Source organism: Lipophrys pholis, assembly GCF_963383615.2.
Source record: "Lipophrys pholis genome assembly, chromosome: 4".
Lineage (NCBI taxonomy): Eukaryota > Metazoa > Chordata > Actinopteri > Blenniiformes > Blenniidae > Lipophrys > Lipophrys pholis.
The window spans coordinates 31,229,394-31,243,616 of record NC_137637.1 but is presented as its reverse complement, the minus strand read 5'-3'; the positions used below and the strand labels follow the sequence as shown (position 1 = coordinate 31,243,616).

The 14,223-nt window shown below is 44.1% G+C and overlaps 1 protein-coding gene across 1 annotated transcript in view; it reads right to left on the bottom strand.

The window, feature by feature from the left end:
• The window catches only part of cacna2d2a (calcium channel, voltage-dependent, alpha 2/delta subunit 2a), a 145,832-nt gene extending 133,695 nt beyond the window's left edge, over positions 1 to 12,137 (bottom strand). Inside the window, exons 1-2 of the mRNA XM_080461153.1 lie at positions 11,625 to 12,137; positions 6,973 to 7,054 (exon numbers count right to left, since the gene is read on the bottom strand). Coding sequence (XP_080317279.1) covers positions 6,973 to 7,054; positions 11,625 to 11,740 — 198 coding nt within the window. The 5' untranslated portion in view covers positions 11,741 to 12,137. The remainder of the gene's footprint in view (positions 1 to 6,972; positions 7,055 to 11,624) is intronic.
• Positions 12,138 to 14,223: the final 2,086 nt, after the last annotated feature.

The following is a 14,223-nucleotide window of genomic DNA, read 5'->3' as shown; positions in this document are numbered from 1 at the left end:
TGAAATACGCAAAAAATACTTAAAGTATGACAACAGACAAGCAGACATTTACATCTGTGTGAAAAGAAAACAATTTCTTGAATTTATCGACACATTTGCTCAAGACTGTTTTCTGTGCGAAAGAATTTCAATATTAGTCTCTGTATGAGAATAACATGACCTTCTTCTTCCACTCTCCAACATGTTCCCTTATCTCATCTGATGTGCATGACAATATAATTTAATAATGCGGCAAGTTTAAACAAGAAGTTTTAGATCAAAAAGTGTCACTTTTCCAAAAGTATGTGGAACGTCAAATAAATGATTAATGATCGTTCTAATAAAACAAAGTTCAACCGCGGAGGGTTTACCGAGTCCAGTGGCGGCACAAGAGACACGTACTAAACAGTAAGAGCAAAAACGCAGCTAAACAAAGTGTAAATTGCTGAAAATATCTTTACTTTTACAGACAACAGTGCTAATAGCTGTTTCTGCGTATGGAAGTGGACCTGAGGCAGAACGAACCACTGCTCGATGCCAAGCATTGACTCAGGGATACTTCGGACAAGCCATCAGGAGAATACACCAGAGATACGTTGGTAAGTGATGGTGCAGAAATAGTCTGTGATGTTTCACACAAGCAGATAACGAGTAGCTGTTGTGTAAGGTCCAGGCCTGAAGATAGAGGGGGAGGGTGGGGGGGGAGTAACAGACACCAGGTCTGCTCTCTTTCTCTCTCCTTTAAAGGTAACTGCTGCTCAAGTCCTCTGTAAACTGTCGAAAGGGCTCTTAAATCAAGAAACAAACGGCACTGATCAGCCTTCACATAATCGTCTACTGATGGATCAGCAGACGGGGAGGGGCTGCGGAGCTGACATCAGCTTTCAGGGGGGGGGGGAGGGAGGCGGGGGGCTCAGGAGACGGAGCAGGGGTGATGTCTGGCGTAACACTGGGCATTTGAAACAGATTATGGGAAATTTCAGCAGTCAGCGATACTGAGCAAATCCACCGGCGCACTTTACTGAGATGTGGGTTTGTTGGGGTCGAACGCCTCGGCGGCGAGCGGCGACTCCTTCTTGGCTGGAAGCAGAGAGAAGGTGTGGACAAGCGGGAAAGACGTGTAATAAAAACACATCGATGATGATGTTAACACCAAAAAAGAAAAGGCGACTTATTGCACGTAAACCATCACACTGGAGGAAAGCACACACACACACACACACACACACACACGCACACACGCACACACGCACACACACACACACACACGCACACACACGCACACGCACACGCACCGAGGCTGTGTTGAACCGAGATAAACCTGCGGCCAGCCTGTGGTCAGCAGGCTGGCTGATGCAGTCTTGACCACACACGCCCAGTGATACAGGCTGAAGGGCAGAGCTGCAGGGAAGACGGCAAAAACATCCGTGGGCCTCGGGAAAAAAAAGACGAGGCTCATACGAAAACGGAGTGATTCTCCCATCCATTAATTGGCACTCTGTCTTCCCGCCCTACGTCCACACGTGGGCGTATCGATCTACAAGCGCGGTTCTCGGGTTTCCAGTAATCAAGAGCAGCGAATGGCTGCAGACGGATCCTGGGAGTGCGGGGATGAACGAAGGCTGTTCAGGAGCAGCTATACGCACCAGCTTAAATCATTTATGTGGAATGAACTCTTCTCACTGAAAGGCAATTCAATCCCTATTGGAATCAGTTTGAATATATTGTTGCATGGCATTGACATTTAGCCCAGTTGAAGCTGGAGAAATCATACAGCGAATGTATGTCTGTGCATTTTTGTATTAAAATGTAGGTCTTTTTCTTTTTTTTTAACTATGAAGTAATGTAACCAGGTACAACTCCTCAAGTAAACCACTATATTTGATTTAAAAATATATATATATACTGTATATACATAGATTTAACCGCTGCAGTTACAGACTACTAAAACGAAAAAACTATTTTAAATAAAAAGCACTAATGTTGAAAATCCAACCACTTTTTTCAAAACATTTCTGAGGTATCTGACAACTTCAAAAGTGCAGTTTTATGTTGGGTCGGGTGCTCCTGTCATGTTTCAGATAAGTATTAGCTGCAGAGTTCAAAATAAAACAACCACCTTTCCCCTGAAAGTCTGATTGTTTCCTCCAAAGGACTGCTTGAGGCTGGCCATCCATCCATCCATCCATCCATCCATCCATCCCATGGTAAAGTTCACCCCGCTCAGGTTACCACCACACAGTGACACACTGAGTAACAATCACTGTCTTTGCAACTACAAACAATGTGGAGTCGCTGATCACACACGAGAGGTCCTGATTCAAACCCGATCTTTCTTAATGTAAGACAACAGTGTCAATACATCACCTCATTAACAAGGCTTCTATAGATTAAAGGAGGTCAAGTATCTTTAAAATGTTGTACAGGGAATAAAAAATATATAAATTCAAATGTGACCAACATTTACTGAGATAAAAGGTAATAAACTCCATCAATAAATAAAACTTTATTATTCCTGAAGGGAATTCTTTTAGTACCGATCGGTGAAAAATATGAAAAAGTAAAACCCACAGTACAGTGTGTAATTCATTATTAATACATGGAATAAGTGTCTTGTGGGCTGCTCCCTTGTGGTCAGTACAACTTGCACCAGAGACGCCCTGAATCTCTACAGTTATGGTGGTGATGGGAGCTAAATAGTAATAAATTAAATCAATTACATGTATTGTGTAAAACAGAACAAATGCCACTCAGAATAAAGTGAATACAAGTGCTGCTGATTTTGGGGGCTGCCATTTATGAAGTTTTTTAAGTGATTTCAGCGTTTATTTTAGTACTTTTTCAGGGTTCGTTGCACAATACTGATAAAAGAAATACTGAAAAATGTTTGACTTTTGCAATGGCTTCTTTAAAAGTGAACAGCTTTACCAAGCCAACGATTTAATTTAATAATGCATCATACAAAGAGGCTACTTTGCCACATAAAGTATTATTACTTTTGATGTTTTAAATACATCTTACTGGTAATACATTAACTGAAGTATAAGCTAAAGATTTTCTTCTACTTAAGAGGTCTGAGTGCTGCTATAAAACATTGTCCCATCATCTATATAACCATAACTATATATTTGAATTAAATAATATACATCCTTTTACTACACGGTTCATTTCAGGGTCACAGTGGACTTGTGATCCCAGATGATTTGGGTGACGGCGGGGAACTTCCCGGGACATGTTCATCAGTCCATCACAGGACAAATACTGAGACTGTGACACCACGCTCTTACTGATAAACTGGAGACCGCACAGGGAGAACATGCAAACTCCACTAACAATAACCGAATAACCCCCCTAACTGCATTTACTATTCCCGCTGTGAGGCAAAGGGGGGTTAACCACTGTACCACCATGTTGTCACGCATGGTTAATATGACTCCAACGAATGTATGATCAAAAAAAAAAAGCATTCAAAAAGTTGGAACTAGTAACTGTTCCAAATCATTGTTTAATTGACTTAATCCCTTTTTATAATGATTCAAATAACGACGATTGGATTAATCGAATGGTTGTATGGCTCAATCTGTATCTTTGATAAACCATTTATGATGACAGTACGTGGGAGTCGGCACACTGCTCATGTGTGCCTATTAAAACTGTTCTGAATAAGCCCGGGGATATGAAAACAATGCCAGTGTCCACCGCCGCCTCTCATCCCCACATACTGTAACACATCAAGCACGGCAGCACGCGGGATAATGAGGAGGACGAGGACTATAAACAGCATCAGTCTGCTCACATTTAGATTCAACAATTCTCATCCTTCTCCTCTATCATTTCATCCATCCTAAGTCGTTTGACTCTAAATATACACACAAAACCGCCTGAACATCCATCTCAATTGTCAAGCCATTCTTCATCCCATCTCTCTCTCTCTCTCTCTCTAAAAAAAAAAACCCACCCTCCTCCTCTGCTCTCAAAGCCGCCCACTCTCCTTGTCTATCTGCGCTCCAAACTTCCAACTCCTCCGGTGCATCACTCACCCTCCCTCTTCATTTCACTTCCCCGGGCAAGATTAACATCTGGACCCCACCTGGCCGGAGAATATTAAAATATGGTACTTAGCATTTTAACATCTTCAGGGCTTTTTTATTTATTTATTTATTTAATTTAAGATGCTCAAAACTAAGACTTTGTTTTTACAAACTACAGCACATCAAAATATTGGACATTTCTGAGTTGGTGTCTATTCAGCTATTTTGGGTGCTGTCCTGCCTCGTCTTTTCTCTTCCTTTCACTCAATACCTCACTTGTCAGAAAAAGTTTAATCTCAATTTGGGGGGGGGGGGGTGGGGGGACGAACAGGGCCCATTATACTCAACTTAGTTCCCTTGTCTCTTTTCATGTAAGACAAACTCAAAAATAATTTGCACACACTTTGCATTTTTTTTTTGTCTGCGAGAATAAACTACGCATGAAGAGGAAGGGGGCGCAGAGGGAGGCAATCTTGTTACCAGCCAGCATAGCCCTGGGAAGATTTCTATCAGACACACGTATAGAGAGAGGCATCCATTTAGAAAATGGCTTTTCTAGGCATGCTGGGCCATTTAGCACACCCTGTGACGACTCCTGTTTGGGGCAATGATAAATGTTCTTTCACACCCGGTCTGTGTACACAGTCAGACCACCGCGCACACACGCACACACACACACACACACACACACACACATACACACATACAGCCATATGGGCCCCCAACACAAGACATCATTGGGACAGACCTCAGACTTTTAGAGAAAGATTGGCTTCGCTGCGTTTGGCCTACAGAAAGAAAGAAAAAAATCCATTGCAGTATAAATGAGTTCAAATCCACAAAACTTAAATCCCACTGAGCATCGTGTCAACATCACATCTCAGCTTTAGGGCTCATAAAGCTCAGGATCACTCCATCCCGGCGTCGTAACAAGTATCGAGGAGACACCATATTTACACTAAATGTACAGAGCATTCATCTCAATGTCGTGAAGGAGCAACAACTTGTAAATTAGCCAATTAGTCAACCAGCAGAATGATCCGATCGTTACAGTAACAGAGAAACTCATTAAGCTCTGGGGCAACAGTTGTGTCTCACCCATTATTATTATTTATTAGCATAGTTTGTGTGCGTCTCCACTTAAGAGATGAATCCAAAACAAATGCTTTATTCATTCAGATAGGACTTATATCATCGGTTACAGGTCATCACATACAAATGAATACATTCGCAACACGAAGAGCCCCCGGGGGGGGTAAAACTGCAAATGTGTCTTTGCAACCATTAATAAGTCAAATTTATCTACGACCGAAGCTCACTCGTGCAACTGCGCACAAAGCGAACAAAATCAAAATCAAACACTCTCCAGTTCAAACTTTTCATTTGGGGAAATTTCGCTACTGGCAATTTGGTTAAACAAACGCTCTCCTTTCTGCTGAAATCAAGTCTGGAAATGAGATTTGGGACGATTATAGGCATGTTATGTTCCCACTTTGTTCTCTTGGATTGAAATCATGTCATGCTTTCCATCTAATTGCAGGTGGTTGGTGGACGTCAGACAGCAACACTTGGGGATTGACCTCGATCAGCGGGTATACGCGGCAACACAAGCTCTCACGACGCAAGTTGCAAGCTGCTTTTTTACTCATCAACTGGAGGAAATGCTTCTGAATAAAAAAGACGATTCGTGAAACGGGCCAGAATTGTGGTCACATCAAACACGCGAGTGAAAATCGCCATAAAAAAAAAACGGAGAAACGCCTTCTCCTGGTTTAGTGATCGTATTAACCTTTGGAATAAAACAACAGATAAGCGCCTTCATCTGTTGACAAAACTGTAAATCTGAAAAGGCCCTTAAAACTTTTTTCAAAAAAGTCATCAGACGTTATCACGGAGGTGGATCGACACCAGGTGGAGAAGTGTTGTTGTTGGGGGTTTTTTTTATCGTTGGTGAAATGACAACATTTTTTGAGATGCATCCTTTTTATCAAGCGGCGGCAATAAGCTTTCACCTTGGAGCAATGAGCAACGGTATTTTAACAGCCCTCTGTTGTGTGGATATCTGCGACGCTCGGTGGGAATACTGAACAAAAAAATAAAAAATATTTGCACAAAACGCAAGAGGCAAATATTTTCCATGGGTAAACACTGTCTGTTATGTTTTGTTTACACTGGATGAGTGCTAAAACTCAACCTATCTCTATAATGCAGCCCGAGTGTCTGCCTGATATCCACTAATGGTCGTTACCCTTTACACCGGCACAATCCCCGTCAGCTCACTTCCTCCTCTCTGGGATCCATCAATGTCGCCGCCACACTAACAGCCATCGCAGTAACCACTGTTACTGCTAACATAAAGCCACGGGCTCTGTCCCGGCAGGATGAATCAGACTCACCCGTACAGCAATAATGAAGCATTTATCTCAGGGTGCATTACAAACCCTGGAAGCACGGAGAACATGTGCACACGGCAGAAGTATGATGAAACAGTGTCAATCACACTTTGCTCAGCCATCTGCTCAACCACAAGACAGACACGCGTTGTACGGAAACGCATGCGGGGCAGCAGATACCAGCAGATTCCGTATTAATGAGTCATTTAGCGGGTCGGTATCATAAAACAGATAACGTTAAAGTCTGCTACTTTTCTTTTTTTTCTTCCAACGTCATGTTGAAGCTCTTGTTTGACAGAGCTTCTGATTCGATGCCGAGATCTGGCTTGAGAAATGTGTGTTAAAAAACAAAGATAAAATAAAATAAAGATGATTTTTATCATTATAAATATAAAATACAATCATGTCCATCTGAGAACGAGACGGGATGTATTACCACAACAAGTTAACGTCTTATTTGCTGCCTCAGAGCCAGACCTGCTCCGTTACAACCCAGCCCAGTGAAATCGTGCCGATTAATAATTCAGGGAAAACGCAGGGCGTCACACGCAAGTGTGACGTCAACTTACCGATCTCATCTGCTGAGTCCCAGTGACGTGCTGCAGAACCTTTTCCAGCTCCTTCTCGATGCGTCCGGCCCAGTGAATCATCCTGCAAAACCAAATTAAACATCTTTAAGCGCCGACATCGTCACCTAAACATGTCATCACACAACCGTTTATATCTCGGTCCCTTCCTCTGTGTGTGTGTGTGTGTGTGTGTGTGTGTGTGTGTGTGTGTGTGTGTGTGTGTGTGTGTGTGTGTGTGTGTGTGTGTGTGTGTGTGTGTGTGTATTACAAGTCTGGCAGCGAGTGCATCTACTTCTATTGGCAAAGCGCCACACTCGCCCCTGTTCCCGGATCGTATCTGGAAGTTTCCCCCTCCTATCTCTGCTTGTGTCTGGGTTAGTCATCAGCACCTTCTCTCCGACCATCACTTCTTGCGTATATCTGGCCCGACTGGCAGCGAGCGTTGCCCGTCTTGGCTCGGCTGGGATCAGCGGCTCCACAATAAAACTGCTCAGGTCTGACAGAAGTGCACCCTAAGCAGGAGCTGATCTCCGTCAGACGGAGCCAAGTTTGGAATTAAGAGATCAAACGGTTGGAGCTCATCACTGTACGTCTCCCAGCAAGCAACAAATGGCTTAATGGATGGACTTTTTTTTTTTTTTTTACTGGATCACAGCAGTGGACAACCTGAATCCATGCTGAACATCCACGAAAAAAACCAAAACAAACAATCTTTGAACAATCAGATTCATAAATTCTGTCATATGTGTGTGGGGTTTTTTTTAGCCAGCCACTGATTGTGTGCCAACCTTTTCCTCTCAGCAGCCGGGAGATACCTAATCATATAGCACCTAACACGATCGTTTGTCTTTTCATATGATGACGGAGACAAATGTCATCCTCAAATGTCAGATTTGCTCAGAAGACAAGAGGGAAGACACAGATTTATTAAATTGCAAAAAAAAAAAAGAAAAAACCCTGCCAGACAGTGACAGCCCCTCGCCATAATCACCAAGCCGGAGCGGGCCTCATCAGGAGAGCAACAGCAGAGCAAACATGCCAGAGAGTGTGCGAGTTTGTCGACTGTGTTTACCAGGACAAGAGGAGGAGAAAGCAAACGGGGGCCTCCGAACGGAGGACAGAGGGAGACCACTGTGGAGGGAGCGCAGCCACTGTGAAAAGGTCACCTCAATATGAAAAGAAAAACAAGTTTACAGTGAGAACGGAGCTGAGCACGACGCGCTGACACTAACAGTGAGGGACAATACCTCTGTCCCCCGAGCCAGGCGCTCTTCTTACGCAACATCTTCAGTCTACAGGCCTTCAGAAAACACGCACACACACACTTATCTTTGATGATACACTTTCATATATATATATGTGTGTAAAGTGTGTGTCACACAGAGTCATCTTGTTTCACAGGCTGACGCGCAACAATGAGGTCTTCTATTAAAACTATAGTTCATAACACAATATTCCTTCACTGTTTGTTTCAGCTTAGAGAAGGGAATGAAGCTCACCAACTAACTAGACTACAGATTATACAATAGGCTCTGCTGGGTTGTTTTTTTTAGAAAGTTGTCAAAGTTTTTCTTCTCAGAATGTAAACCTCTTGACACACAATACCAACAAGCTTCTCATATGGAGATACAGTCGCTCTAATTCTCCAATGAGATGCATGAGCTACGTGTTGTGTTGAGTACCTGATCCAGTACCACAGCCATCAATTCACACCTTCACCAAATGATGAAACATTTCTAAATACATCATCAGGACATTACAGAACAGCCGGATTATTTACTCACGTTGCACAGACCGATATACTCGACAAGTAAGCGTCCAATGAGGCGGTAAACCAACCTCACACTATGTAGAGACCATCTCAGATACCACTAAGTGTAGCCTGTACACAACTCTGATATATACACCAGTCCACATGACCTAACAACACGCAAAAGCCCAAAATGGCCCGTAATAGTTGAGCCTTCGGTTCCGGGACAATCCCGAAGACAATTTCAGAAGAGTTACGTCATGAATTATGCACAGCGAGGCCTCGGAGGCCTTTCGTTCTAGAAAAGTCTCCGCCATCTTTAAGACACACAAGGTGTCAAGGGACATGACATGAAAGACATGAAAGACAGGATGACGCTCTCCAGCTCTTTGTAGTGTAATGTACAACGCTCCCATTTGCTTCTGTATTTCAGACTCATTCGCCTTTAATTTAGGCGTCCCGCCATTACGGAAATGCACAAAATATGACAAAATGAGTTTGGATGGAAAAACCGTGTGTGTGTGTGTGTGTGTGTGTGGTGTACAGTACCGTCACCATGTTTACTCTGTTGCAATGGATCTCATCACTCCGAGGGCCGCGCTCAGATATCTATTAGGGCAGGAGGTTGGACCATTTTTGTGTGTGGAAATAGCATTTGGGGGAAAATTGCTGATGATATTTTACCTCCCAAGAAAAGATTTTGCTTTCCGTGAAAAATACTGTAAAAATGCCCATTTAGACTCCAGTTAACAGGTTTTCGCCACACAATTTAGAAATGTGGAAATAGCTTCCCTGTGAACACGTTTCCCTCCGCCAGACACACACACCATCCACGGTATACAACATCACCCAATCATCTCTGTCGCTTTACATCGCATGTTTATGTGTCAACGTAACCAGAATGTGTATTTTCCAGGGACGGCAGTAGAAATACAAGAGGTCACGTTCTGAACCTTCCTATAAACGCACTTCCCGAGTCAGACCTGAAATACAGAGAGTCAAACAGATGTGTGTGTGTGTGTGTGTGTGTGTGTGTGTGTGTGTGTGTGTGTGTGTGTGTGTGTGTGTGTGTGTGTGCGTGTGTGTGTGCGTGCGTGCGTGCGTGCGTGCGTGCGTGCGTGCGTGCGTGCGTGCGTGCGTGCGTGCGTGCGTGCGTGCGTGCGTGCGTGCGTGCGTGCGTGCGTGCGTGCGTGCGTGCGTGTGTGTGTGTGTGTGTGTCAGGCCTTCATATCCAACTGCAGCTCACTTCAATTAACTGTCAAACGCCACAGTGATGTGGGTGACCCCAAATCTGGTTTATAAATACTCAGAGGTGACTGAATAGAGTGTTTCTGCAAAGAGAGCGACGACCTATTTATGGTATTTTTATCAGTTTCAACAAGGGCACGGCCAAAATTAAATAATTAGGTTGTTTTCTGTATTTTGCCAAATGTGACACGGATCCAGTTCTGTTGCGGGAGATTGTGCGCGCTCAGATAAGATCACTCAGAAATAAAAACTAAATATGATTTAAACATTTTGTCTGCAATATAACCCAGGTGTACCTGTAAATTACCTGCATCACTGTTCTTTATAGAGCTTGAGTAATCAAGTCAATGGTCCAGTTAATTGTAGTTTTGAGTCAATCGAGTGTGATATGAAGGATAACTGAATTTTTTTGGACCTTTGAAAGTCACCTTGGCCATTAAACTAACGGAGCCCTCGAGGTTTCAAGGGAGAAAACCCCGTAGCACCCAAATATCGGTCATTTCCATCACTACAGTCTATACACATTCATTTTGCCCACATCAGATCAGTCGTGTTGGTTTTAAACAGGCATCAACTGACACGTTGCTCCGCAGACTTCAGGAACTGTTGCACTTTTTACAACAGCTTATTTTTTAAGCAAAAATAAATAAATATATATATATATATATAACTGCGAAAATAACCTCAAATAAACATTTTCTTTTAAATGGACCATTTTAGTAAATTGTTGTCGAGGTCTTTCATGGAATAGCCTGATTCCCGCACAGGTGGCAAATTGTTGCAGCAAACATTACGTTTACCTCAGTGTGTGTGTGTGTGTGTGTGTGTGTGTGTGTGTGTGTGTGTGTGTGTGTGTGTGTGTGTGTGTGTGTGTGTGTGTGTGTGTGTGTGTGTGTCCTTGAGAAATAAACCGTTGTAGTGTTCCCAAATGATACCAAAAAATAAATAAAATGGCATATCATTGAAATATCAAATATTATTGCAAACTATTTCACAACAGGTGCAGGATGAATTTAGAAATAAATAAATAAATAAATAAACTTCAACAGCTTTGCTTATTTTCTGGCTCCAGAATTAATGCGCACATTTACGACTGTAACGTTTAAAGATTCAGTTTCTGAAACCAAAAAAAAAGCTAAATGGTTTAAGTGAAACCACCAACGCGTCCTGTGGCGGGATGCACTTTATTTCCACGGTGCGCGTGGAGGACCTTCGCCTTAACAACAACATGCACCGCCTCGCTGTGACAGCAACATCCTCTCTATTATGGTTATTTTTTTATTTATTTATTATTTTTATCCCGCAGAATCTTCTCATATTATCGTCTGGATGAGTTGGAGCACGTGCACGGCTCCTTGCGGCACGTTGCCAACTGAGGGAGACTTTTGTCGAGAGAAACGCCACTGAACACAAACAACACGAACAACAAGATAAAGATGTGAGAGATGTGACATTCGCAGCATCACAGACAGTGCGCGTGTGTGCGCACGCGTGTCTGTGTCTCTGTGTGTGTGTGTGTCTGAACATCAGGGACCAAAGGTAAGCGGCGCTGCGCGTGCAAGCGCGTCAGGGGCCACCTGTCCTAGTTCCGCGCCCCGCATCCCCTTCTTTCATCCCCCCCACCACCAAAGAAAAGCCGTGCGGGGTGACTTACGTGTAGTGCTGCGGGAAGAGGTGGGTCCCGGCGGTCGGCGTGGACACGCAGATGATAAGTACAGTTTGGATCGCGAAGAGGCAGAAAATACCGCACGACTGCGCGCAGATCGCCATTTTCCATTAAATATTCAAGAAACTGGGATAAATAAGAGAAGGACCGGAAGGACTCGTCTCTCTCGCAGCCGAGCTAAGAATAGCCAGAGAAAGTGTGTGGTGGGAGCTGATGGGTTTGGCGGAGGCTTCAGCTGGACACTTCAGCCGGCAGTGAAATCTCAATCTGGAGACGCACACGAAGGGCTGTCAGCTGGAGACTCGGACGATCCGGGTCAGGATGAGGATCCTGGATCAGGAGCAGGATGAGGATGAGGAAGATGCTCCTGCGCCGCTGCTTTGCTGATGTGCCTGCCTGGCTCCTTATTTGCGCACTCGCTGTCCTCCCTCCCTCTTCGCCGCCGCGCACATTTGCTCCTTTCCTCTCACACCGTCTCCAATGTAACGAGCACAGCGAGTCAAGCTGGCCACGACACGAGCACAGCGCATCCATTACGCAATTTCACAATAAAACCTATGGGCAGCGCGGTTCTCAAAACGCATGTGCGATCATTTATTTTATCCTTAAATCCCCCTGATACCAATAAGAGTTGTTATGAAAATAAAAAGGAGTTAAAGAGTGTTAGACTGTCGCTACATAATAGGAGAAAATTATCTATTTATTCTTCTCAATAAAACGCACAGTCTTCATTCCGGCGCTACATTTTCTTTTCAGGTATTTTATTTTGATAAACCTGGCTGCTGAGCTTCCTGTGCTCATTCAGTCCATCAGTGGAACTTTATTCAGCTCCAGTGGTCCTTCCTCCTTTCCAGTCTATTCCTGGTGAGACTGACAGACAGACAGTCAGACCGACAGACAGACAGACAGACAGACAGACAGACGGGGGCGCGCATCAGGCCACCTCCTCTTCCTCCTCAAGTCCACTTCCCACAAACTCTGGGACATGAGCAGATCCCAAGTCTCTATTCTGGTAATTAGAAGCGTGACTCTGGAGAGGGGCGTATTGCACTAAGTGAAGCGTAAACACCCAGCATTCACCTTGAGGCTGCTCTCTCACTATAGTTTGCTGTTATTCGTGCATCTGGTCCAGTGGATGGGCATTTTTAAATTAATGCAAAGATAAATTACAGCCTAATTTTAAAGATATGTGTATTTTTTTTTTTTTTAAGTTTACAGAGAATGTCTCCTTGTTGCACATAACTGTAAACTTATAGATGATTTGGTGCATTTTAGTTGATCAGGCTGCACCCTGAACACAAGTCAGATGCTCTTCATTTTAATACCAGACAAGGAAAAGAGATGCACTGAACCCTGGAGGTACATCTAATTCAGCATGAAGTTAGCCCCTCAGAGGACTGACTATCTCCCTCTATCAGCTGTGTGTTTGTGCATGCGTGTCGTATGGGCACCTGTACCCGTCCCACCACCTTTTACTGCTCTGCCGCTTCTTCTCTGATCTTTCCAATTCACCCGCAGGACATCCTGGATGTGACACTTTTGCACGGAGACACAAGATATTTTCAGAATGGCTCAAGCCACAAAACCTGGGCTTCTGGATCACTTTCTGTCCTTCAGAACTGGAATCATTGGAACAAAAGTCCTCATATACACAGTCTGGCACCGAAGGAGCCTTTAGGACTTCTTCATATTTCCCCGAATGTCTCTCAGTCAAATCACAGGTTGAGGTTATTCAGTTGCCCCCCCCCCCCCCCCCCCCCCCCCCCCCCAGCGGCCCCCTGGGGGGAATCTTACGTCTCTCAGCTCATTTGCTGGGCCCGGAGAGACGGCCAGCCGTGTGTCTGTGTTTGTCCTCGGTTCAGTCAGGTGCTCTGCCACAGGAAGCCACACAGCAGTCAGCAGGGTTCCTGCACGGCGTTTCTGCCTCTTCGCTGACCGACGAGACGGGGCGGTTCTGGTAAAAAAAAAAACCCACAAGGTGACATGGATTAGAAGCTACAGCTGCCCTCTTCTGCATATGTGACATGGATGTCATGGATCATTCAGTCAGAAGAAAATATCTGGGCTTGTTGCTCAGGAAATGAAAACAAAAAAATCCAATGCTTCTATATTCCCCAGAGCTACAATTTTGTAAGACATATCGAGCAAGCAACTCCCTCTCATCCTCCCCTCTGTGCAACTCTGTGGCAAAAGAAAAAGCAAAACACTATGTTTGATTTATTATTCTCTCACGCAGGGAAATAAAAACACCCTAATTGATGGCTCCTGTTGCACATTAATTTACTGTACAAACTTCCCATTGTGACATTATTGATAGTAAAAAAAATATATATACTTGGAGGCTTGCTGACTCACTCCAAACATTTCTGCTGACTCACAGTCATTCTTCTCTATTTCGCTCCCACCTAAATGGAGCAGGGAGGATCTCCTTCACCTCTGGGTTGCTACAACTACGACAACAGGAAATGATAGGCAACCAGTCCAGGCAACAAGTGTGGATGAAGGATGAAGCAGCGGTCTGATGGTAAACTGCTTCGTCATCTGCAGTCATGATTCCCACAGTCGGTCCAGCAGCAACTAAAGTGAG